At 46.4% G+C, this 20,794-nt stretch overlaps 5 protein-coding genes across 11 annotated transcripts; 4 read left to right on the top strand and 1 right to left on the bottom strand.

Annotated features, from left to right (window-relative positions):
• Positions 1–9: 9 nt before the first annotated feature.
• Positions 10–1,731, bottom strand: LOC27206469 (wnt inhibitor of Dorsal protein). The gene has a single exon (XM_016176806.3). The coding sequence runs from the start codon at positions 1,088–1,090 to the stop codon at positions 161–163; it is 930 nt and encodes a 309-aa protein (XP_016034883.1). The 5' UTR covers positions 1,091–1,731; the 3' UTR covers positions 10–160.
• Positions 1,732–2,654: 923 nt separating this feature from the next.
• LOC120285096 (glutamyl aminopeptidase) lies at positions 2,655–6,320 on the top strand. Its single transcript, XM_039296047.2, has 7 exons — positions 2,655–4,090; positions 4,156–4,253; positions 4,313–4,630; positions 4,694–4,812; positions 4,878–4,963; positions 5,046–5,451; positions 5,510–6,320. Exons 1-7 carry the CDS (start codon positions 2,728–2,730, stop codon positions 6,156–6,158), a joined length of 3,039 nt encoding a protein of 1,012 aa, XP_039151981.1. The 5' UTR covers positions 2,655–2,727; the 3' UTR covers positions 6,159–6,320.
• A 654-nt stretch (positions 6,321–6,974) lies between these two features.
• On the top strand, positions 6,975–10,328 carry LOC120285097 (glutamyl aminopeptidase). The gene is made up of 6 exons (XM_039296048.2): positions 6,975–7,208; positions 7,267–7,622; positions 7,752–7,896; positions 7,953–8,486; positions 8,549–9,477; positions 9,542–10,328. The coding sequence occupies exons 1-6, from the start codon at positions 7,020–7,022 to the stop codon at positions 10,215–10,217; spliced, it is 2,829 nt and encodes a 942-aa protein (XP_039151982.1). The 5' UTR covers positions 6,975–7,019; the 3' UTR covers positions 10,218–10,328.
• A 288-nt stretch (positions 10,329–10,616) lies between these two features.
• Positions 10,617–20,778, top strand: LOC6728239 (glutamyl aminopeptidase). 7 transcript variants are annotated; one of them, XM_039296046.2, is made up of 7 exons: positions 10,617–10,720; positions 10,784–11,172; positions 12,114–12,484; positions 18,131–19,093; positions 19,159–19,302; positions 19,384–19,875; positions 19,937–20,778. In XM_039296046.2, the coding sequence occupies exons 1-7, from the start codon at positions 10,711–10,713 to the stop codon at positions 20,610–20,612; spliced, it is 3,045 nt and encodes a 1,014-aa protein (XP_039151980.1). In that variant the 5' UTR covers positions 10,617–10,710; the 3' UTR covers positions 20,613–20,778. The 7 variants fall into 7 exon arrangements, with proteins under 7 accessions (XP_039151980.1, XP_039151977.1, XP_039151978.1 ...); XM_039296043.2 differs by lacking the exons at positions 10,617–10,720; positions 10,784–11,172; positions 12,114–12,484 and adding exons at positions 12,753–13,071; positions 16,534–16,941; positions 17,458–17,944; XM_039296044.2 differs by lacking the exons at positions 10,617–10,720; positions 10,784–11,172; positions 12,114–12,484 and adding exons at positions 12,753–13,080; positions 16,550–16,941; positions 17,458–17,944.
• On the top strand, positions 11,380–11,898 carry LOC27208585. The gene is made up of 2 exons (XM_016184156.3): positions 11,380–11,481; positions 11,547–11,898. The coding sequence occupies exons 1-2, from the start codon at positions 11,454–11,456 to the stop codon at positions 11,738–11,740; spliced, it is 222 nt and encodes a 73-aa protein (XP_016034882.1). The 5' UTR covers positions 11,380–11,453; the 3' UTR covers positions 11,741–11,898.
• Positions 20,779–20,794: the final 16 nt, after the last annotated feature.

The following is a 20,794-nucleotide window of genomic DNA, read 5'->3' as shown; positions in this document are numbered from 1 at the left end:
TATGTATGGTATATGTTAAATAACGTATTTATTGATAGCATTTGTTGTGGCAATAAATTAGATGTGGAATCAAATAAATTAACTTAAATGTAGGTAAACAGTTTTCGTGGGGCTCGACCAGCGCCCCAGTCCTGGATTCCATTTCCGGTGGAGCATCCATTTAGTAGCAGGAGTACTGCCTTTCCAGCTGGACGCAGACATCGCACTGGAGTCGGAATCCCCAGACCAGTTTGCAATTGCACCTCCTCTCGGTTCTCACGTGCTGGGATCTCACTCGGTATCCGCACACACGGCACAGCTGCTGGCAGGAGAGACGTTCCTCCAGAGAACCACTGCCATCCTTGGAGCATTGGCGACCCCGAGTTCCCTTCCACAATCCGGTGGCATCGCGTTCGCAGTAGTTGGGCGAGTCCTGCATGAAGACCAGGGAGTCAAGGGGAATGTTCTGCCACATTATCTTCAGATTGCTACTGGCTCCTTCTAGTTGGATGGCATCGTCGTACATTTGGAGGAGATCTTGGGCAATGGCCTCGAATGGCTTCAGTACCGCCACACACTCCTCCTCCTGGCATTCGCCCTGCACAGCTCCTGGTTGCTTGCACCGGCATTCCTGTTCCAGTGATTTCTCTAGTAGAGCTCCCACCACCCGTCGATTGTGACCGGTGGCTCCTGATCCCGATCCGAAATGCTTCTCGTACTGCTCCAGTGCCTTGGTGGGTTCGTGGGCACAGGGTACATTCAGAGCATTTTCCGTGCATCCGCATCCGGCGATTACTCCATTGGCACAGTCCTTGGTCAGAGTATGGACTATGGCTGCCATGGAAATGGCCGCCACATAGACATCCTCCCGATTCGGTGAGTTTTCCTCTGGCTTGGAATTCTTCTGCACGAAATCCTGGTTCGGACAGTTCCATCGCTGCCACTGGAAACTCTGCTGGCAGCTGTCGAGGGCCTGTTTCAGCCCCTTTCCGGTTATATCCTCCCAGGAGAGTGGAGCCTGGAACTGGGTGTACTGGTAGTAGCTCATGGGCTCCAAAACTGCTGCCAGAGTGCTCGTAATACCCATGAATAATGTGATGGCAAAAATCATGTTGTCTGATTATATTATTGTTATGGTGCTATCTCTGCGATGTCGTAAGATCGACTGAATGATGATGAGCCGGGGCAGCACACTTATATAGCCTGCAAATCCCAAGCCGGGGCGCCCTCCTGGGGCCGGCCCGTGGGAATTTCGGGCCTGCTCAAAAAACCGGAAATTTGCCGTTTTCCACTTGGAAATTTTGCATGGGCAGGGGGTAGGAACTCCCGGAGATGGACGGGTACAAAAACCCACTGGCAGCCCGCGACGCAATTGCGGAGCAGCCCAGTTTCCTGGTTGACTACCTGCTCTCGTCCTGCGCCGGCGGAGGTGGAGGATCCGCCTTGCTGTGAGCAACTTTCCCACGCTTAGGCAGGTAGAGCCGTAAACGGCACCCGACGTGCTCATGAATGAAACCCAGTCGAGTCCATTCAGTACGGCCGGATTTTCCCGGACTCACACTGCACAACATCAATGCCCGATACGGGGACGGGTTTGTTTGGGTTTTGGACTGGCCAAGCCAATTATATAACAAAACATATGACCAACAGTATATATAATCTGGGAAATTAATTGTCCTTTGTGGTGAGCCAGCGGGAACTGCCAGTATTGTTGCTATATTATTTAAAAGTTAATACCCAGGATTATGGTGTTAAGCTTCATTAGGAACAAATATCTAGATATTGATAACGGATTTTTTTGGGATTTTTTCAAATGAGAATTTTAGCATAAGAGTTAACCAACATTAGCTACAACGTTAATAAATACGATGTATTGATAGTGCTCGAAAATAAAAGGTAAACACTTATATTCAGTTTCATTTGACCATGAATATAATCTCTTTAAATAATAGCTTGTTGTAACTTTAAAGATAATGCAATTAGTAAAAGTTAAACATCTGATTGTTGACCATCAAAAATGTGAATATCATCAAGTGCCAGTACTGATATTGTAAATATATCTATAATATTTTTTATGGGGAACTTCCCCTTCACCGAACACATCTCACAAAGCCAAAGTCATTATAAAGTACTTCAGTTCCAGGCGTTGCGAAAACGTGTGCGGAAATTTCGATGTTTGGGTTTTAACACAATGAAAATACCGATTCTCTAATTAGGTCGAAAGTCCTGTCTGCGTAGCACCGGAAAAGGGTTTTTTAGGACCTAAGCGCCGGGTAAAACAGAAACAGAGAGGGATAGCGGGATCGCACGTAGGATCGCAGGTAGTAAAAAAATTGCTCAATTGGTGTTCGTGCGCCTGAGTATGGCAGTATCTGAGGGATACAATCACACATATGGGCCTTGACACTGGAAGTTCCTCGGGGCTCAGCAACCAGCTTGGAATTCCGACTTGCCGAGGAAAAACGCGCCAGATCTTTGGCATTTCTAAGTTTAATCAAAGCGCCATGACAGGGTCCATAAATTCGGGCGATTGTCAGCCGCACCGGCACTCGTTCCCTACATATGTTCCGGCTAATACCCACGAAGCAGCTCATCGACTCGCGATTAGATTAGCAATCTGCAAACGCAGTCAGCCAATTAAGATATAGGAGCCCACTTGAGATTCCCCCACTACCTAACCTGTCGCTATTTTACCAAGGAGAACGCTTAGTTGCGCTTTGGACTCCGCTCGTGCCGGATTAACGTGCTATGATTGTCACCGCGAAGTTGGTGGCCATTGGGCTGGGCCTCGCGCTCACGGCCTTTACCGTATCGACCATTGTCCTGGCCGTCCAGAAGGCGAATCTTACGAGTGATTTGCGCGATGCCCAGGAGAAGTTGGATCTCCTGGAGGCGGGATTTACGAGCACAGCTGCTCCGACAACAGCGAGCACTGCGGATCCTGGAAGCACTGCTTCTCCAGGAAGCACAGCTGAACCCGGAAGCACAGCTTCTCCAGGAAGCACAGCTTCACCAGGAAGCACAGCTTCTCCAGGAAGCACAGCTGAACCCGAAAGCACAGTTTCTACAGGGAGCACAGCTTCCCCAGGAAGCACTGTGACACCAGGTTCCACTGCTTCAACAAGTGAACCCGGCACTACTGCATCCCCCGAAAAAATCGACTACCGACTGCCCGGAACTCTGAAGCCCACCCACTATGATCTCTATCTGTTTCCCAACATCGAAACTGGTGAATTCAGTGGACAGGAGACGATTACAATTGCCGTTGAAGAGGCCACCGACGAGATAGTCCTGCACTCCCTCAACCTCAACATTTCGAGTGTATCCATAATGAATACTGGCAGTGATACTTTGGAGATCCTGGAGACAAAAGTAGATGCTGTGAGGGAATTTTTGATATTCCAGCTCAACGAACCACTGACAACAGGCAGGACAGTGAGGCTACATATTGGATTCGAAGGATCGATGGCCAACAAGATTGTGGGACTCTACAGCTCGTCGTATGTGAAGGGGGATGACACCCGCAAATGGATCGCCACCTCCAAGTTCGAGCCCACCTATGCTCGCCAGGCGTTTCCCTGCTTTGATGAGCCAGCATTGAAGGCTGAGTTCACCATTACTCTGGTGCATCCCTCTGGGGAAGATTACCATGCCCTGTCCAACATGAACGTGGACTCGAGTGTCAGTCAGGGAGCCTTCCAGGAGGTCACGTTCGCAAAAAGTGTTCCCATGAGCACCTACCTGGCCTGCTTTATTGTCTCCGACTTCGCCTACAAGCAGGTGAGCATTGACACCAAGGGCATTGGAGAAACCTTCTCCATGAGCGTCTACGCCACTCCGGAGCAACTCGACAAAGTGGATCTGGCTGTGACCATTGGCAAGGGAGTCATCGAGTACTACATCGACTACTTCCAAATCGCCTATCCGCTGCCCAAACTCGATATGGCTGCTATTCCCGACTTCGTCTCCGGCGCCATGGAGCACTGGGGATTGGTCACCTACAGGGAAACATCGCTTTTATACGACGAAGCCACGAGTTCCGCAACCAACAAGCAGCGCATCGCCAGCGTGATTGCCCACGAATTCGCTCACATGTGGTTTGGAAACTTGGGTAAGCTAAATGGCGGTTTGCATAGATCGGAATACTTATTCCTAACATAAATTATCTTCTATAAGTAACCATGAACTGGTGGAACGATCTCTGGCTAAACGAAGGCTTTGCTAGCTTCGTTGAGTACTTGGGCGTAGATGCCGTCTATCCAGAATGGAAAATGGCAAGTGAACCTAGGTTAATCAAGGACACATCCAACTTATTTACATATCATATCAATAGCGCGATCAATTCACCGTAAGCACTTTGCACGGCGTACTCACCTTGGACGGAACCCTCGGCTCCCACCCGATAATCCAGACCGTTGAAAATCCGGACCAGATCACGGAGATCTTCGACACCATCACGTACTCCAAGGGTTCCTCCCTCGTCCGAATGCTGGAGGATTTCCTGGGGGAGCCAACCTTCCGCCAGGCGGTTACCAATTATTTGAATGAGTACAAGTACTCCACGGCGGAAACGGGTAACTTCTTCACAGAGATCGACAAACTGGAATTGGGCTACAATGTCACAGAGATTATGCTAACATGGACGGTGCAGGTAAACCCATAGACGTTTACCTCTAAGTTCGCGAATATTTCAACACCCCATTCTTTTTTGCAGATGGGTCTGCCAGTGGTCACGATCGAAAAGGTCTCCGACACGGAATACAAATTGACGCAGAAGCGCTTCTTGTCCAATCCGAACGACTATGACGCCGATCACGAGCCCTCGGAATTCAAGTAAGTGTGCAGAACTTATTGCCTGGGCGCTATCTGATCGCGAATTTCGCACATACATTATATAGCTACCGTTGGTCGATCCCCATCACTTATTTCACCAGCTCGGAGTCGGTGGTGCAGCGTCTCTGGTTTTATCATGACCAGAGCGAAAGTAAGTGGTGTCATCTGTATGCTGGAGCACGGCTCCCCAGATCTTTGATCTCTAACTTATTTACTTTGTATTTTTTTTACAGTCACTGTAACCGTTCCTGCTGCCGTCAAGTGGATTAAGTTTAACGCCGATCAGGTGGGCTATTATCGCGTTAATTACGATACCGATCTGTGGAATGATCTGGCCGATCAGTTGGTGGTGGAACCAAGTGCATTCGGCTCTGTGGATCGCGCTCATCTACTCAACGATGCTTTTGCTCTGGCCGATTCCACTCAGTTGCCCTATGCAACGGCCTTCGAGTTGACCAGATACTTGGACAAGGAGACCGATTATGTTCCCTGGAGTGTGGCTGCTTCCCGTCTGACTTCGCTGAAGAGGACGCTCTACTACACCAGCACCTATGCCAAGTACAAGAAGTACGCTACAGCTTTGATTGAGCCCATCTATACCGCACTCACATGGACCGTCGGCGAGGATCACTTGGATAAGTGGGTAGATTCTTTAAGAGATGTGGGTATTTTTTATCGCCTTCTCCTGCATCTCTAGCCGCCTTCGTGTCACCGCTTTGAGTGCCGCCTGTTCCCTGGGCCTGGAATCCTGTCTCACTGAAGCCGGAGAGCAGTTCAACGCATGGCTGGCCAAGCCGGAGGATCGCCCAAAGGCCGATGTCCGTGAAACTGTCTACTACTACGGCATACAGTCCGTTGGAAGCCAGGAGGATTGGGATGCAGTCTGGGAGCTGTTCGTCAACGAAGCCGATGCCAGCGAGAAGTCCAAGCTGATGTATGGCCTGTCCGCCATCCAGATTCCCTGGATATTGCAGCGCTACATTGATCTGGCCTGGAACGAGGAGTATGTGAGGGGTCAGGACTACTTCACCTGCCTTACCTACATCTCAGCGAATCCAGTTGGTGAGTCCCTGGTTTGGGACTATGTCCGGGAGAACTGGCAGCGACTGGTGGACCGATTTGGACTCAACGAGCGTTACTTGGGCAACCTGATTCCCTCGATCACTGCCCGCTTTAGCACCCAAACCAAGCTGGAGGAGATGGAGCAATTCTTCGCCAAATATCCGGAAGCTGGAGCCGGCACAGCTGCCCGGGTGAGGGCTCTGGAGACGGTCAAGAACAACATTGTTTGGCTGGCCGAGAACCTGGAGGGTGTGGACGCCTGGCTGGACAAGCAGTCACTGTAAAAAGTCCAAGGAAGTGGTCTTGCGACCATGGATACCATTAAACATCTACACATCTAATTGCCATTATAAAGCAAAAATGTGCCGAACAAGTGGAAATAAAGATAAGCTTAGTTATTGGAAAAACTGAAATTACACCTCCATAAATAAGCAATTATCCATTGATTGATAACATGGGTTGATAATCATGATTGGGTGGGTTCCACTATTGGACACGAAAACTTTTGATTGACATTTATTGCACGTCCAAATTTTCGCAATAAATTGGACATGCAATGGAAATTTACATCATATATCATAATTCCCCATTAATTGATTGACATATACATTTTATAGTAGTTGTTCTATTGTTCAGCTTTTAAATTAAAGTCGCTTAAAACTTGAATATTTATCAATTTGAGCAATATACGTAAACCTTTAATCTTTAATAGTTCGATTAAAGTATAAATATGTAAAATAAAAATCTTTTTTTATAATATAGAGGGTTCTCTTTTTCTCAGTGATGTGGAGAGAATCTAATTAAAATGGCTAATTACCAATAGCACAGATTTGCGTTAGTGAAAGAGTAAAAGTGTTAAATTGACTTAAATGATGTTATTAAACCCATAGCACAATTATGGTGTCATAAGCCACGCGAACTCATACCCTACCGCTCCGTATTTTCCCACTTTCTCTGGCTTTTACCCTATCGCCCAGTTGACCGTAATCGCGGCTATTTGGCCAGTCACTATCGCAATCGCCGTGAACATAAACCATTTCCAGTGCACACACTATCAAATAATCGAATATTGGGCAACAAGTGGTAAGAGTTGGTTCGAATGACCTAACGCTAGTTAGTCGCTCGCGACAGGTGCGATTGTTAAGATGTTCCTCAGTGGCTATTGGTTGCAGGTGGTGCTCTCGTGGGCAGTGGTGGCCTTTGCCACGGCCACGGTGGTGGTGGCGGTGCAGAAGGCTCAGCTGGAAAGGGACCTCCGCGATGTGCAGGACAAGATCGATGTGTTCGAGGAGTGGAACGGAGAGGGCCGCACTCGCATCAAGCGTGAAGATACGGTGTGTAACCATTTGCTAATCAGTTGAATCCATTTAATACCATAATCTAACCCTGAAGACGGATTACCGCCTGCCCACGAATCTGGTGCCCACGCACTACGAGCTCTACTGGCATCCGGATCTTGAGACAGGCAATTTTACCGGACAGCAGAGAATCAGCATCAAGGTGGTGGAGGCCACCAATCAGATTATTCTGCACTCCTATCTTCTGGATATCACAAGTGTCTATGTGCTGAATAGAGAGGTGGAAAAGTTCGAGCTGGAGGAGGAACGTCAGTTCCTGATCATCACTTTGACGGAAGAGCTGCCGGTGGACGCCAGTATTACTCTCGGACTCATTTTCGGTGGACAGATGAAGGATAAGCTCGTGGGTCTCTACAGCAGTACCTATCTAAACGAGGCAGGAGCTACCAGGTATTTAAGATATTTTTACATTAAGCCCAAAAGTATGCAATGAGTTATCATGATCAGATCTGTATTTGTTGTTCTCTTGTGAATTTTTATTTGATTATTTTGTGAATTTTTAATATTTTCCTTATGCAGAACCATTTCAACTACGAAATTCGAGCCCACCTACGCCCGTCAGGCCTTCCCATGCTTCGATGAGCCAGCCATGAAGGCCACATTCGCCATCACAGTGGTTCATCCATCGGGATCCTACCACGCCGTTTCCAACATGCAGCAAACGGTGAGCTCAAGTAAACAAACAATATAAATTTAAATTTAACAAAATTAAAATATTAGGAGTCCAATTATCTGGGTGACTATACTGAGGCCATCTTCGAGACGAGTGTGTCGATGAGCACCTACCTGGTATGCATCATTGTGTCAGACTTCGCATCCCAAACGACCACGGTGAAGGCCAACGGAATTGGCGAGGACTTCTCCATGCAAGCCTATGCCACCTCGCATCAGATCAACAAAGTCGAGTTTGCTCTGGAGTTCGGACAAGCTGTCACGGAGTACTATATTCAGTACTATAAGGTGCCCTATCCGCTGACCAAACTGGACATGGCCGCCATTCCCGACTTCGCCTCGGGCGCCATGGAGCACTGGGGATTGGTCACTTACAGGGAGACCGCTCTGCTGTACGATCCCAGTTACAGTTCCACTGCGAACAAGCAATCGATTGCCGGAACACTGGCCCACGAGATTGCACATCAGTGGTTCGGAAACCTGGTCACCATGAAGTGGTGGAACGATCTGTGGCTGAACGAGGGATTCGCCCGCTATATGCAGTACAAGGGAGTCAATGCTGTCCACCCGGACTGGGGAATGGTAAGGAAATGTAAAATACCAATTTGAATTCTCAAAGAAAATATCTTATATTTACCAATCAGTTGGAGCAATTCCAAATCGTAGCCCTGCAACCCGTTTTGGTATACGATGCCAAGCTATCATCCCATCCAATTGTCCAGAAGGTAGAAAGCCCCGATGAGATTACGGCGATATTCGACACCATCAGTTACGAAAAGGGAGGATCCGTGATCCGCATGCTGGAGACACTTGTGGGCGCCGAAAAGTTTGAGGAGGCGGTAACCAACTACCTGGTCAAGCATCAGTTCAATAACACGGTGACCGATGATTTCCTCACCGAAGTCGAAGCTGTGGTAACTGATTTGGATATCAAGAAACTGATGCTCACCTGGACCGAACAGATGGGTTATCCGGTGTTGAATGTCTCCAAGGTTGCAGATGGTAGTTTCAAGGTTACCCAGCAGCGATTCCTCTCCAATCCAGCCAGTTACGAGGAGGCTCCTTCAGATAGCACCTACGGATACAAGTGGAGTGTTCCGATTACCTGGTTCGCTGATGATGGTTCAGAAAACAGCTTCATATACGACTACGACGTGGACTCTGTGGGAATTGCCGTGCCCAGCGAGGTGCAGTGGATCAAGTTGAATGTCAACCAAACGGGCTACTATAGGGTCAACTATGAGGAGGACCTGTGGGCCCTGCTCATCCAGCAGCTAACCACCAATCCCGCTCGTTTCGAAATCGCCGATCGTGGCCATCTTTTGAACGATGCCTTCGCTCTGGCGGATGCCAGCCAACTATCCTACAAAATTCCCCTAGATATGACCGCATACTTGGCCCAGGAGCGAGACTTCGTGCCCTGGTATGTGGCCTCCAATAAACTCAGGTCGCTCCATCGCAGTCTCATGTTCAGCGAGGGTTACGTCTCGTACCTCACCTATGCCAGAAGTCTGATCGCCGGCGTATACGAGGAGGTGGGTTGGACTGTGGACGCCGACAATCACCTGAAGAAGTACGTATATAAGTAACAACTTGTTGTTCTGAAAACATTACCCCTAATCCCTATTCCTTTGCAGCCGCCTGCGTGTTTCCATTTTGACCGCCGCCTGCGCCCTGGGTGTTCCAGATTGTCTGCAGCAGGCTTCCGAGCGCTTCAACACCTTCCTGCAGAATCCGACCAGCCGACCTTCCCCCGATCTTCGCGAGATCGTATACTACTATGGCATGCAGCAGTCCACCAGCCAATCGAGCTGGGATCAGTTGTTCCAACTCTTTGTGGCCGAAACCGATGCCAGCGAGAAACTGAAGCTGATGTACGGATTGTCTGGCGTACGGAACAGCCAGTATCTGTTCGACTTCCTGGTTCAGGCCTCTAGAGATGAGAGCATCGTCCGCTCCCAGGACTATTTCACCTGTGTGCAGTACATAGCCGCCAATCCTGTGGGTGAACCTGTCGTCTGGGAATTCTACCGCGAACAGTGGCCTCAGCTGACCACCCGTTTTGGCCTGAACAACCGCAACTTTGGACGACTTATCGCCCAGATCACGGCCAACTTTGCTAGCTCCGTGAAACTGGAGGAGGTTCAGCACTTCTTCTCCAAGTACCCCGAATCGGGAGCTGGAGCTAACTCCCGTTTGGAGGCCGTGGAAACCATCAAGTACAACATCGAATGGCTATCCAGAAACGAAGCTGACATCAGCAACTGGCTAAGTGGAACAGCCTCGCCGCTGACCAAGGAAAACCAATTGTAAAATTGTATATTGTATCTAAACCGGCCATTTAGCCAATAATTAGAGTTGCATAAGCGAAAATTCCGTTCGAGTTCAATAAAATGAAATTCCAAAATCAAACCATAAATACAACCCCCATATTTTCATTCATTTTATCCGCGGCAAATGGCGATTTCCATGGCTTCTAGGAAATAATTGAAGATAGGGTCCTCGAGAATATGGTCAATGCGGAATCATGACCGTGCGTAATTATCCTGGGTAATTAGACTGTCCAGTCATAATAGTCGATATATGGCCTTGTTGGCGTCGTAAAAGTAATGGTCTAGCATAAAACGAATTTATCTGGACACGAAGCTATATATTATATAGTCTAGATATCGGCCAGCAATCTGGTCAGGTTTATCAAGTCCAAATTGTGGGGTCAGATTCGCAACTTGCATTCAGTTTCCAATTTGGCTTCCAGCCTAGTGGAAGCAGTCGAGTAGTTCTCATCGAAAAAAGAATATCCCTAAAAATGGTAGCCTGTGAGTTTTTTACATAAAGTAGCATATCCCGGAGAAACAGGAACTAATGGGAACTCAATTTAGGGCTGACGGTTAAGTCAGTGGCCATCTTTTTGGGCCTGGCCTCCACTGCTTTTTGTGTGGCCACGATTGTTCTGGCCGTTCAGAATGCGGACTTGGAGAACGATCTGCAGGATGCCCTCGATAAGATCGACGCATTGACGGCGGACACCACGTCCACGTCCTCCACCTCTACCAGCACTTCCACGACCCCCACCACTGCAAATCCCAATAGGCCCACGGATGAACCCGAGCCCGGCTCTACCACCACACCTGGCGCTGGAAATGACACAACCTCCAGTGCAGGAACATCTCCGGGTGGAACTACGCCATCACCCAGTACAGGAAGCACTTCCACCACCGCCAATCCCATCTATCCGACTTTGCCGACAGGACTTCCTGATCCTGAAAAGGTGAGTGCAGTGCAAGCAAAATATATTTCATAGCTATAAAAGATATTAGTTCAGAAAAACCCTCACACTGAGTGGGAAAATTTTCAGCGATTAGTCGTAAAGTCGGCATGGCTACTAATTTCGAATTTATTAAGTTCCAACTTAGTCTTACTGGTCATTTCAAGTGCTTATCGCTTGGCTAGAGTTTTTTTCCCATTTTTATCATAATACAAAACGGGTCTAATTTCTTGGGTCTTTTAGTTAGTTTAATTGCGGCTAACGCAGTGTTAGGAGTCACAAAAATGGGACACACGCAGGACAGGATTAAGGGTATTTATTGATAACGAAGGAAGTTTGGGGAAAACACCGATACCGATACATGTATATTTTCATAGACTGGATCACCGCTGAACGCGTGGCTATATTCTTTGGTCTATTGTCAACCTGCTTGATCGTGGCCCTTGTAATTGTGGTCGTCCACAGGGATAATTTATGGCTGCAGTTGGACGAAGCCAAAAGGATGTTGGATGTCCTAGAGGAATACATTCAAAGCCACTTGCTGTCTACCATTTCGGATAGAAATTCATGAGAATTAGGGTGCTGCCAAACATTCAAAAAGAAGGTTTTCAAATATATATCTATTTCCAAAAATGTCCCCAGGTTAAAGCAATAAAGGCAAGCGGATGAGAAACCAAAATATGCTTAGGTTTCAAACTTTGTGTTGTACAGCGATTGTTGTTTGATATCTGAAATTGCACCTCATAAATTAGGACCCTAATTTCACAACATTTAGCCACTATATCCCGCAAAGGCATATTTGTTGCAACGACGTCCACTTTGTTTACGACCTGACCACAGCAGTGCTATTTCCTATCGCCACCTTATCAACGCATTGCTCACTTTATAGGGCCAAAGCCCATTATCGATGGCGTGGATATTGAATAAACTTTACGACCCCGCAGATCGAATGGCGCCTGCCCACGGAACTGACGCCCATCAAGTACAAGGTGTACTACCATCCCGACTTGAAGACCGGCGCCTGTGAGGGAACCGTGTCCATCCAGTTCCAGCTGAACGCGGTCACCAACCTGATCGTCCTGCACGCCAAGGAGCTCAATGTGCACAGCATCAGCATCCTGAACATGATGGCGCGCATGCGAGTGGCCATCGATAGCATCAACTTGGATGAGTCGCGGGAGCTGCTCCTGATCACGCTGAGGGAGGTCCTCAGTATGAACAAGGCATACACACTGTCCGCCAGTTTCGACTGTAATCTGAGCAGTTTGGTGGGCAGTTACATTAGCAACTACACGAATGCCGATGGAGTTGATAGGTGAGTCATTTTAAGGTATATCTTGTAGTGACTAACATGTTGTTAGCATGTCTAGACTAAGATGCAAGATGTTAGGTACCTTTGTTAAGTCGTACTATTTATGTAGCTAAGATCTAGTATCTAGTAATCTGCTTTGTCCGCAACTAGTACGATTGCAAGCAGACTTGTGAATACCCCTAATGCATTGGAGATCACCGCATGTTGGGGCCATAAAAAAGCCGGTCTCAGCTGATGAGAGAGCTTTCCAGAGAAGCTCGAATGCCGTGACAACTTTGGAGCCCGCTTCAGTTGGAAGTTCAGAGCAGAGCGCGAAGGTCGCGATAAAAAAGAGCGGACCCCGTCTGCAAATACACGATCTCAATTACGATTCTCGATTCCCCTTTCTTCTCGCCTTTCTTCGTTTTCTCGGATTTCTCGAGTGCGCGCCTACGATTTGAATCAAGAATGATAGCTGTCCGGCAATTGCCGTTATCAAATTAGACGAGTGAATATTCCTCGGACCCGGCAAAGTGACAATTAATGCCATTCGTAGACAAAAAAAAAAAAAGAATAAGAAAAACGAGAAACGAAAAGCCGTGATTTCAACTGTAAATCAAGTAAAAGGCATAGTGCGAAATGCGACGAGAATAATAGATAATAAGTGGCCCAGATCAATCAGATACCGTTGAGTTCGCTCCAAAAGCTCCACGCCAATACCAAATGACCATTGTCACCGCAGCGCCGTTATGCGATCAAAATTCTAGTTTTAATTGGGCGCATTGAGGCGATCACTATTTTTAATATTCGCTGAAATGCGACCACCGGATTCTATGCCAACTTTGACTTTCAACGGCCATTCGTTTCGATAAACAACGGGCCATCGCAGGCTGGCCAAGAGAACTCCACATGGCTGAATCAAACAGGTTGCACCGCTCCCTTCTTCCATCTCCCCTCCTTCTTACCCACACACCTTTGGGACCGCTGCAAACAGGCTTGGAGCCAAATGCATACATAGTTCACTTGCCGCGCAAGTTCTTGGCCTTAAATCGGCCACAATCGATGCACTGCGAAAAAGGAAAAGAATTATATCTATCGTAACCCATTATCAGATTATATCGGTATGCCTCATATCAACAAAAAGTAGAATCTGTTTATATTTCATTTCTTAGATATTTTATCAACAAATGTTACCAATTTGATAATAAGAAAAATGAATATAACAGTTATTTAAATTATCAATCTTATAAACATATGGCCCTAAAATTTCTAGTGAATACAATATGAATACTATTATAGCAAATAGACATTTTACCTCTGCATTAGATCTTCAATTTTAATCTTCAATTTTGATGGTAATTTGTTTATGATTTTTTTTCTTGCTGTGTATCAGTGGTTGTTGGCCAGCAAATGCGTCGTGTTTACATCTCCAATGCGGCAAATACTCAATGGCCGCTGAGAAAATACTTTCTTCAAAAAGCCGCAACAAAATGGGTCGACATCATTGACTGCCAAGAAACTTGTTGTCATAGTGGTTTCCCCTCCCCGTTTCTCGCTGTGTTTCCTGGGTTTGTTTTGTTCTTGAAAGTTCATTCGAAGCTCGGTGGTCAAACCTTTTTTCATTTTCATTGACACTGATTTCTTTTTTGTTCTTCTTATGTGAAATAGAAATTTTTTATTTCCAAACTGTGGGAAAGAACCTTCGAAAGTGCAGGGCTTTTTAATTGGATTTTTGTGCTAATAATTTAAATTAATGGCTGTTGGCTGAATTGATAAGGCACTTGACACCTTTGGCGGGGTGTTAATTATACAATTTAGCACCTTGAAGTTCATTGATCTATTTACTGATATATAAACAATTTCATTGATCTTTTATTTATAAAATATTTATTGATTTCATTGAACTGTTGATACAGCTTACATAAATATTTGTAAATATCGCATGGTTTCGAGTTTCCTATTTTCCAATAATGAACTTATTTATAAAGTTTATATAATGAAATTTATAGCATTAAATTAAGCAAGGCCGAAGTTTCCTCACAAATTTTATAGTTTATTTGTGTTGAAAGTGATGCAACCCATTGATTGATAGTAAATTTATTTGGCATTCCGTTAACCCCAAACATGCAAATTGTGGCAATCTTTTCTTTGTCAACGCATCATCCTTTTATTTATTGTTTTTATTTGAATTTTCCCTTTGTGTATATCGTAAATTGCAGGCACGTATAGTCGACCTTTGTCAATTTCATCCCATCGCGGGTGTTATGGGTGATATTTCTTTCATGTCTGGGATTCACTTTGAGTTTTTGGGTGTTTCTGGGGCGCACTTGTCACGTATAACGATTTGCGACTTTGTGTATATTGTGAAAGTTATGACCTTAAAAGGCCCGAAGAACGTGTTTCAAATGTAAGCTTTCGGTTTCGAATTCCAAAATTTAAATGCATTTCTGCTCTGAAGTAAACAAACATATAATGGATTGACAAGCAGCGACAATATTTATCTGAATCTCTTCATCTGACAACACAAATTGTTTCTGTTCAGCTTAAGATATGATCCATATGTCTTACATCAAATATGTTGAGATTAATTCCTGTTTAAGCTGCTGTATTGCGCATTAGTTTTTTTTTTCTGTGTGCTCTCGACTCGATCTACAAAGTAGTGAAATTTATGCGACTCATTAGCGAAGCATGAGAACTGTTATGTTATGGCTTGTGCCCCGCGATCATCGCTTCATCGGCTTCAGAATGCCGAGATATCCACATCTGTGCAATGGGGCGTGTCCGATTGGCTGTTGGAAGTCGGAGATATATGAACTCATATGGTACATATGTATATACAGACCATTGTCTGCAGATCTTCTGGTTGCTTTTTTTCCGGCGCTCATAAGGTGGTAGTCATGCAATTTTGTTGACTCCGATGTGCGGTGGCTTTGTGCGATGTGCGCTCCCTAATTGAGTCAGCATTACATCATCCGCGGAAGATGCAAGGGGGCGTATACGTATTATACCATGGGTATCAGAGACAATTGCCTGCCGGCTGGTGAAAATTAGCATATTCTGCAGCCTCGAATTCCTCAATTCGCACAATTCCGAGTGAATGGTGGCGATCCGTGTGATACTTCAGCTGCATCGCGTATTGTTCTCTTTTTTTTGGCTTAATGGGAGCTGAATAGGAGATATAGGAGTATATCCTGACATCATTTACGAAAAGCAAGCCGTGGATCATGACTCTGCGGGCAACTCAATTCATTTCCAATGCTAATAATGGCATCTGCAATTTCTTGCCATCGCACAATCTGCGGAGATTTGTGCAACAGACTCCGTAAATTGACAGGCAAAAAGCCAACAACCTTTTGCGATCCGTCAATCAATCGTACACAGCGAGAAAAACTATGCATTATAATAAAAAAAAATAATGCTCATTAAGTACTCATTATTGACTATCTAGAGAGACATAAAATTGAGTTGTTTTGAAAGTATTGTATGCTACTGAATTTCTTAGCGTTATTATGTAGAGACTCCTCCATAGAAAGTCGTATCTTTGCAACAAGCCCGGGGATTCGGATTGCAACTCTTGCGGTTAGCCAGCCCAGTTCCAACACCAACTTTATAAACCAAACTAAAAAATGGCTTCGAGTATTTGTAGTAACAATTTCACGAAATGACCAACTTCATTACGTGACCGTTGGCGGGGACTGGGGGACAAAAATAACAGGCATCTGATTGATCTGCAGTGAGTCGAAATTGAGGCAATCTACACCTGGAGATAGAGTGAAATGTGACGGAAACTGAGCTGCCCCGCCTCCTTCACCTGGCACCACCATAAAAGCCGGGTCCATAAGCCCGGGTTTGTTTATAAGCAGCTCGGAGATTATTAAAACAGAAAAAACTGATGATGGCAGCGGCGACGCATGTAATTCAGTACGCGACTTTTATGATGCTCTCGAATTACCCCGCCGATGACACAATATATTGTATGAAGTTATGGCGTTGTGGGGCAGACACTCAGTTGGCTGAAAACACTACAGTTAGAGTGGAGCTTACCGATCGTGTCATTTAATAATGTTTTCCAGTGATTTACTGTTGTAGAACGCACCCAGTCCAGTAAAATAAGACTAGAAACAGCAAAAAGAAGTACAATTAAGAAGGAAAGAAACTAAAAGTCATGTATGCAGCGAAAAACGTACGCCCGCGCAGCAGCCTCTCCACAGACGACAATCACCGGATCAAGGACACCAATCGGCCCCACAAGGCCCGCAGCAACACGATCCTGACCCTCGCCGCATTCTGCGTCTTCCTGCTAGTCCTCTGCGGCTTCCTGCTGGGCGCCCTCGTCTACGTGGGCAAGAACATAGCCGAGGAGCACCAGAGGCAGCAGCACGCGAATGCTTCCCAGTGGGCCTTGAACTCCACCATCCGCACAGTTTACGTGGATCGGGACCAGTTGCTATCCACCAAGCCCATTATCAGTGTACTTTCAGGTTGGTTTGTGTGGGGGGAACAAAAGCAGCATTGGAATTTACCAAAAGTAAATGAACCAGTCAATTCAAGCGCTTGCACTAAATCGGAATTTAGAGATCTTTTACAATTGTTTGCTATTTTTGTCACCATATTTGGTAAATATTTATAGCGCTCTCTTTTTTTTATTTGCATAACATACAAAGCTAAATACTTCTTTACGTATTATGCATGTTTCTTTTCTTTAATTGTCAAATTTTTAAGTTAACTTAAAAAATGCAAGAAAAAATTCTTAGTAGCTTGAAATCATGTTTGAATTTGGCGCGAATTCTCTGCGGTAAAAATACCAAATGAATCTATCCAAGTTCACAACCTTGCTGCCCTTTGTTTGGTATATTCAAGGGAGTATTTAACATTACCAAGCACATTTAAGTAAATCATTTTCGACCCACTGTCACACTGTTCTGTGCTTTTTAGAGACTGATAGAATTAATAATATTGGCCATCTTATTGATAATTTAATCGCACTCAAAACCTAGATAATCGCGTTCACACCACCCAAGTGCCTACCAGCAGAAAATCGAGCATAATGGCAACTGTTGCGCCCGCTGTAAAAGCCGCCAGCAAGGTGCTCCAGAATCTGGGATTCCGGCTGCCCAAACAGATTAAGCCAAGCAAGTACCGCCTTCATTTGCGGCCCGATCTCGAACGGAAGAACTATTCCGGCAATATAAGCATCAGCCTGCAAGTCCTGGAGCCCATAGCCTTCATCCCAGTCCATGTGAAGCAACTGAATGTGAGCACCGTGGAGGTGAAGCGCCTGGATGAATCGGGAGCTCCCCTTAAGGACATCACCCCCACGCTGACCTTTGCACATCCGGAGTTTGAGTACTGGGTCACCGAGTTCGAACAGCCGCTGGAGGCGGGAAACTACTCACTGCTGCTCAACTTTACGGGATCGCTTGTAGATCGGATTACGGGGATGTATCAGAGCTCCTACTTGGACAAGCTGAAAAACCGCTCCAGGTAGCCCGTCTACTAACCATCGAAAGCCACAGCATGCTCCTCACTAACCCAGACAAAAGTCCTTAATTTATATTTGAATATTCTTATTTAACTACAAAAACACAATTTTTTCTTCAGCGCACTGATTATTGTTTGTTGTTTAGCGTATAATAAACAATAGTGATAACGTCATTAATCCCTTTTCAGATCAATCATCTCCACCAAGTTCGAGCCCACTTATGCCCGCCAAGCCTTCCCCTGCTTCGATGAGCCCGCCCTTAAGGCCCAGTTCACCATAACGGTGGCCCGTCCAAGTGGTGATGAGTACCATGTGTTGTCCAACATGCCAGTGGCCAGCGAGTATGTCGATGGCGATATCACCGAGGTGACTTTCGCAGAGACCGTACCCATGAGCACCTATCTGGCCGCCTTTGTTGTGTCTGATTTTCAATACAAGGAAACCACTGTGGAGGGAACCAGCATCGCATTGAAAGTCTATGCCCCACCAGCGCAGGTGGAGAAAACCCAGTACGCCCTGGACACTGCGGCCGGAGTGATGGCCTACTACATCAACTATTTCAATGTTTCGTACGCGCTACCCAAATTGGATCTGGTTGCCATACCCGATTTCGTGTCCGGTGCTATGGAAAATTGGGGATTGGTCACGTTCCGAGAGACGGCTCTTCTGTACGATGAATCTACCAGTTCCAGCGTGAATAAGCAGCGTGTGGCCATCGTCGTGGCCCATGAATTGGCCCACCAGTGGTTCGGAAACCTGGTAACTATGAACTGGTGGAACGATCTGTGGCTAAATGAGGGCTTCGCATCATTCCTTGAGTACAAGGGAGTAAAGCAAATGCATCCAGAATGGGATATGGACAATCAGTTCGTGATTGAGGAACTGCACCCGGTGCTGACCATTGATGCCACCTTAGCCTCCCATCCGATTGTCAAGTCCATTGAGAGTCCAGCCGAGATCACCGAGTACTTTGATACCATCACCTACTCCAAGGGAGCCGCCTTAGTACGCATGCTGGAGAATCTGGTGGGCGAGGAAAAGTTGAGGAACGCCACCACCCGCTATTTGGTGCGTCATATCTACCGTACTGCCACCACCGAAGATTACCTCACCGCAGTCGAGGAGGAGGAAGGCCTGGACTTTGACGTGAAGTAAGTAAAATATATGCCTGATAGAAGGCGTATTCCCTACATTAAATATGTTATGTAATCTGCAGGCAGATCATGCAGACCTGGACGGAGCAAATGGGTCTTCCGGTTGTGGAGGTGGAGAAAAGTGGAAGTACATATAAGCTCACCCAAAAGCGTTTCCTGGCCAACGAAGATGACTACGCAGCCGAAGCTGAAGCATCGTCCTTCAAGTAAGTGGAATCATTAAAAGCTGATTAGGTTTTTAAAAAACTAGCTAGTACTCCGTACTTTAACAATACTTCTTTAAACAGCTACCGTTGGTCGATTCCCATTACCTACACGAGCAGCATCAACAATGAAGTCCAATCATTAATATTTAACCACAATGACAATGAGGCCACCATAACGCTTCCTGGAGAGGCCAGCTGGATTAAGATTAACACGAATCAAGTGGGCTACTACCGGGTGAACTATGGCAGCGAACAGTGGGCGGAACTTATTTCGGCCCTGAAGAACTCCCGGGAAACCTTCAGCACCGCCGATCGCGCTCATCTGCTGAACGACGCCAATACCTTGGCCGCTGCCGGACAGCTTAACTACTCCGTGGCACTGGATCTGATATCTTACCTGGAGAGCGAGCAGGACTACGTGCCCTGGAGCGTAGGCACCTCCGCCCTGGCTACTTTAAGGAACCGCGTATACTACACGGATTTGTACACTAATTACACCACCTACGCCCGTAAACTCCTTACGCCCATCGTAGAAAAGGTCACCTTTACCGTGGCAGCCGATCATCTGGAAAAGTAATTCACTTTAGACTTTGGTGTTCTTACACTTATATATATAATTCGTTCTATTTTACAGTCGCCTCCGCATCAAGGTGCTGAGCTCAGCCTGCAGCTTGGGACACGACAGCTCCTTGCAACAGGCGGTCACGCTGTTCAACCAGTGGCTAGCCAGCCCCGAGACTCGACCCAATCCGGATATCCGCGACGTGGTCTACTACTATGGTCTGCAACAGGTGAACACAGAGGCCGCCTGGGATCAAGTGTGGAAGCTGTACCTGGACGAGAGCGATGCCCAGGAGAAGCTGAAGTTGATGAACTGCCTAACCGCCGTGCAGGTGCCATGGCTGTTGCAGCGATACATCAACTGGGCCTGGGATGAGAGCAATGTGCGCCGACAGGACTACTTCACCCTGCTGGGATACATATCCACCAATCCGGTGGGTCAGAGTCTTGTGTGGGATTACGTGCGTGAAAACTGGGAGAAGTTGGTGGATCGTTTCGGCATCAATGAACGCACCTTGGGTCGTCTGATCCCCACGATCACTGCCCGCTTCTCAACAGAAACCAAGCTGGAAGAGATGCAGCAGTTCTTTGCCAAATATCCCGAGGCTGGAGCCGGAACCGCGGCCCGTCAACAGGCGTTGGAAGCAGTGAAGGCAAACATCAAATGGCTAGCGGTCAACAAGGCCCAGGTGGGCGAATGGTTGGCCAATTACGTTCAACAGTCCACCGTCACCAACCGCATTCAGTGAACACTAAACTCGGCCATTTGCACCTTGTAAAATATCAGTAATGTAAAAACTACCAATGGAAGTGACTATAGTCTTAGCTAACTAGTGCAGCAAAAGCATTTCAAATGTGAACGAAGAATTGTGATTGCTTATGATATTTTTGAAGAAAATACAAGTGAAAAAATAATTTGTGTAATTATTTT

This window comes from Drosophila simulans, chromosome 3R (assembly GCF_016746395.2).
Source record: "Drosophila simulans strain w501 chromosome 3R, Prin_Dsim_3.1, whole genome shotgun sequence".
Classification (NCBI taxonomy): domain Eukaryota; kingdom Metazoa; phylum Arthropoda; class Insecta; order Diptera; family Drosophilidae; genus Drosophila; species Drosophila simulans.
This window is presented reverse-complemented; position numbering and strand designations above follow the sequence as displayed.

Coding starts and splice junctions, on each gene's coding strand:
- LOC120285097 (XM_039296048.2), top strand. CDS start 7,020: ATGTTCCTCAGTGGCTATTGGTTGCAGGTGGTGCTCTCGTGGGCAGTG. Junction 7,209..7,266: donor GCATCAAGCGTGAAGATACG/GTGTGTAACCAT, acceptor CTAACCCTGAAG/ACGGATTACCGCCTGCCCAC. Junction 9,478..9,541: donor GCCGACAATCACCTGAAGAA/GTACGTATATAA, acceptor ATTCCTTTGCAG/CCGCCTGCGTGTTTCCATTT.
- LOC27206469 (XM_016176806.3), bottom strand. CDS start 1,090: ATGATTTTTGCCATCACATTATTCATGGGTATTACGAGCACTCTGGCA.
- LOC120285096 (XM_039296047.2), top strand. CDS start 2,728: ATGATTGTCACCGCGAAGTTGGTGGCCATTGGGCTGGGCCTCGCGCTC. Junction 4,254..4,312: donor TCTATCCAGAATGGAAAATG/GCAAGTGAACCT, acceptor TCATATCAATAG/CGCGATCAATTCACCGTAAG. Junction 4,964..5,045: donor TTATCATGACCAGAGCGAAA/GTAAGTGGTGTC, acceptor TTTTTTTTACAG/TCACTGTAACCGTTCCTGCT.
- LOC27208585 (XM_016184156.3), top strand. CDS start 11,454: ATGGGACACACGCAGGACAGGATTAAGG. Junction 11,482..11,546: donor CACGCAGGACAGGATTAAGG/GTATTTATTGAT, acceptor ATATTTTCATAG/ACTGGATCACCGCTGAACGC.
- LOC6728239 (XM_039296043.2), top strand. CDS start 16,626: ATGTATGCAGCGAAAAACGTACGCCCGCGCAGCAGCCTCTCCACAGAC. Junction 17,945..18,130: donor AAGCTGAAAAACCGCTCCAG/GTAGCCCGTCTA, acceptor ATCCCTTTTCAG/ATCAATCATCTCCACCAAGT. Junction 19,303..19,383: donor GCTGAAGCATCGTCCTTCAA/GTAAGTGGAATC, acceptor TTCTTTAAACAG/CTACCGTTGGTCGATTCCCA.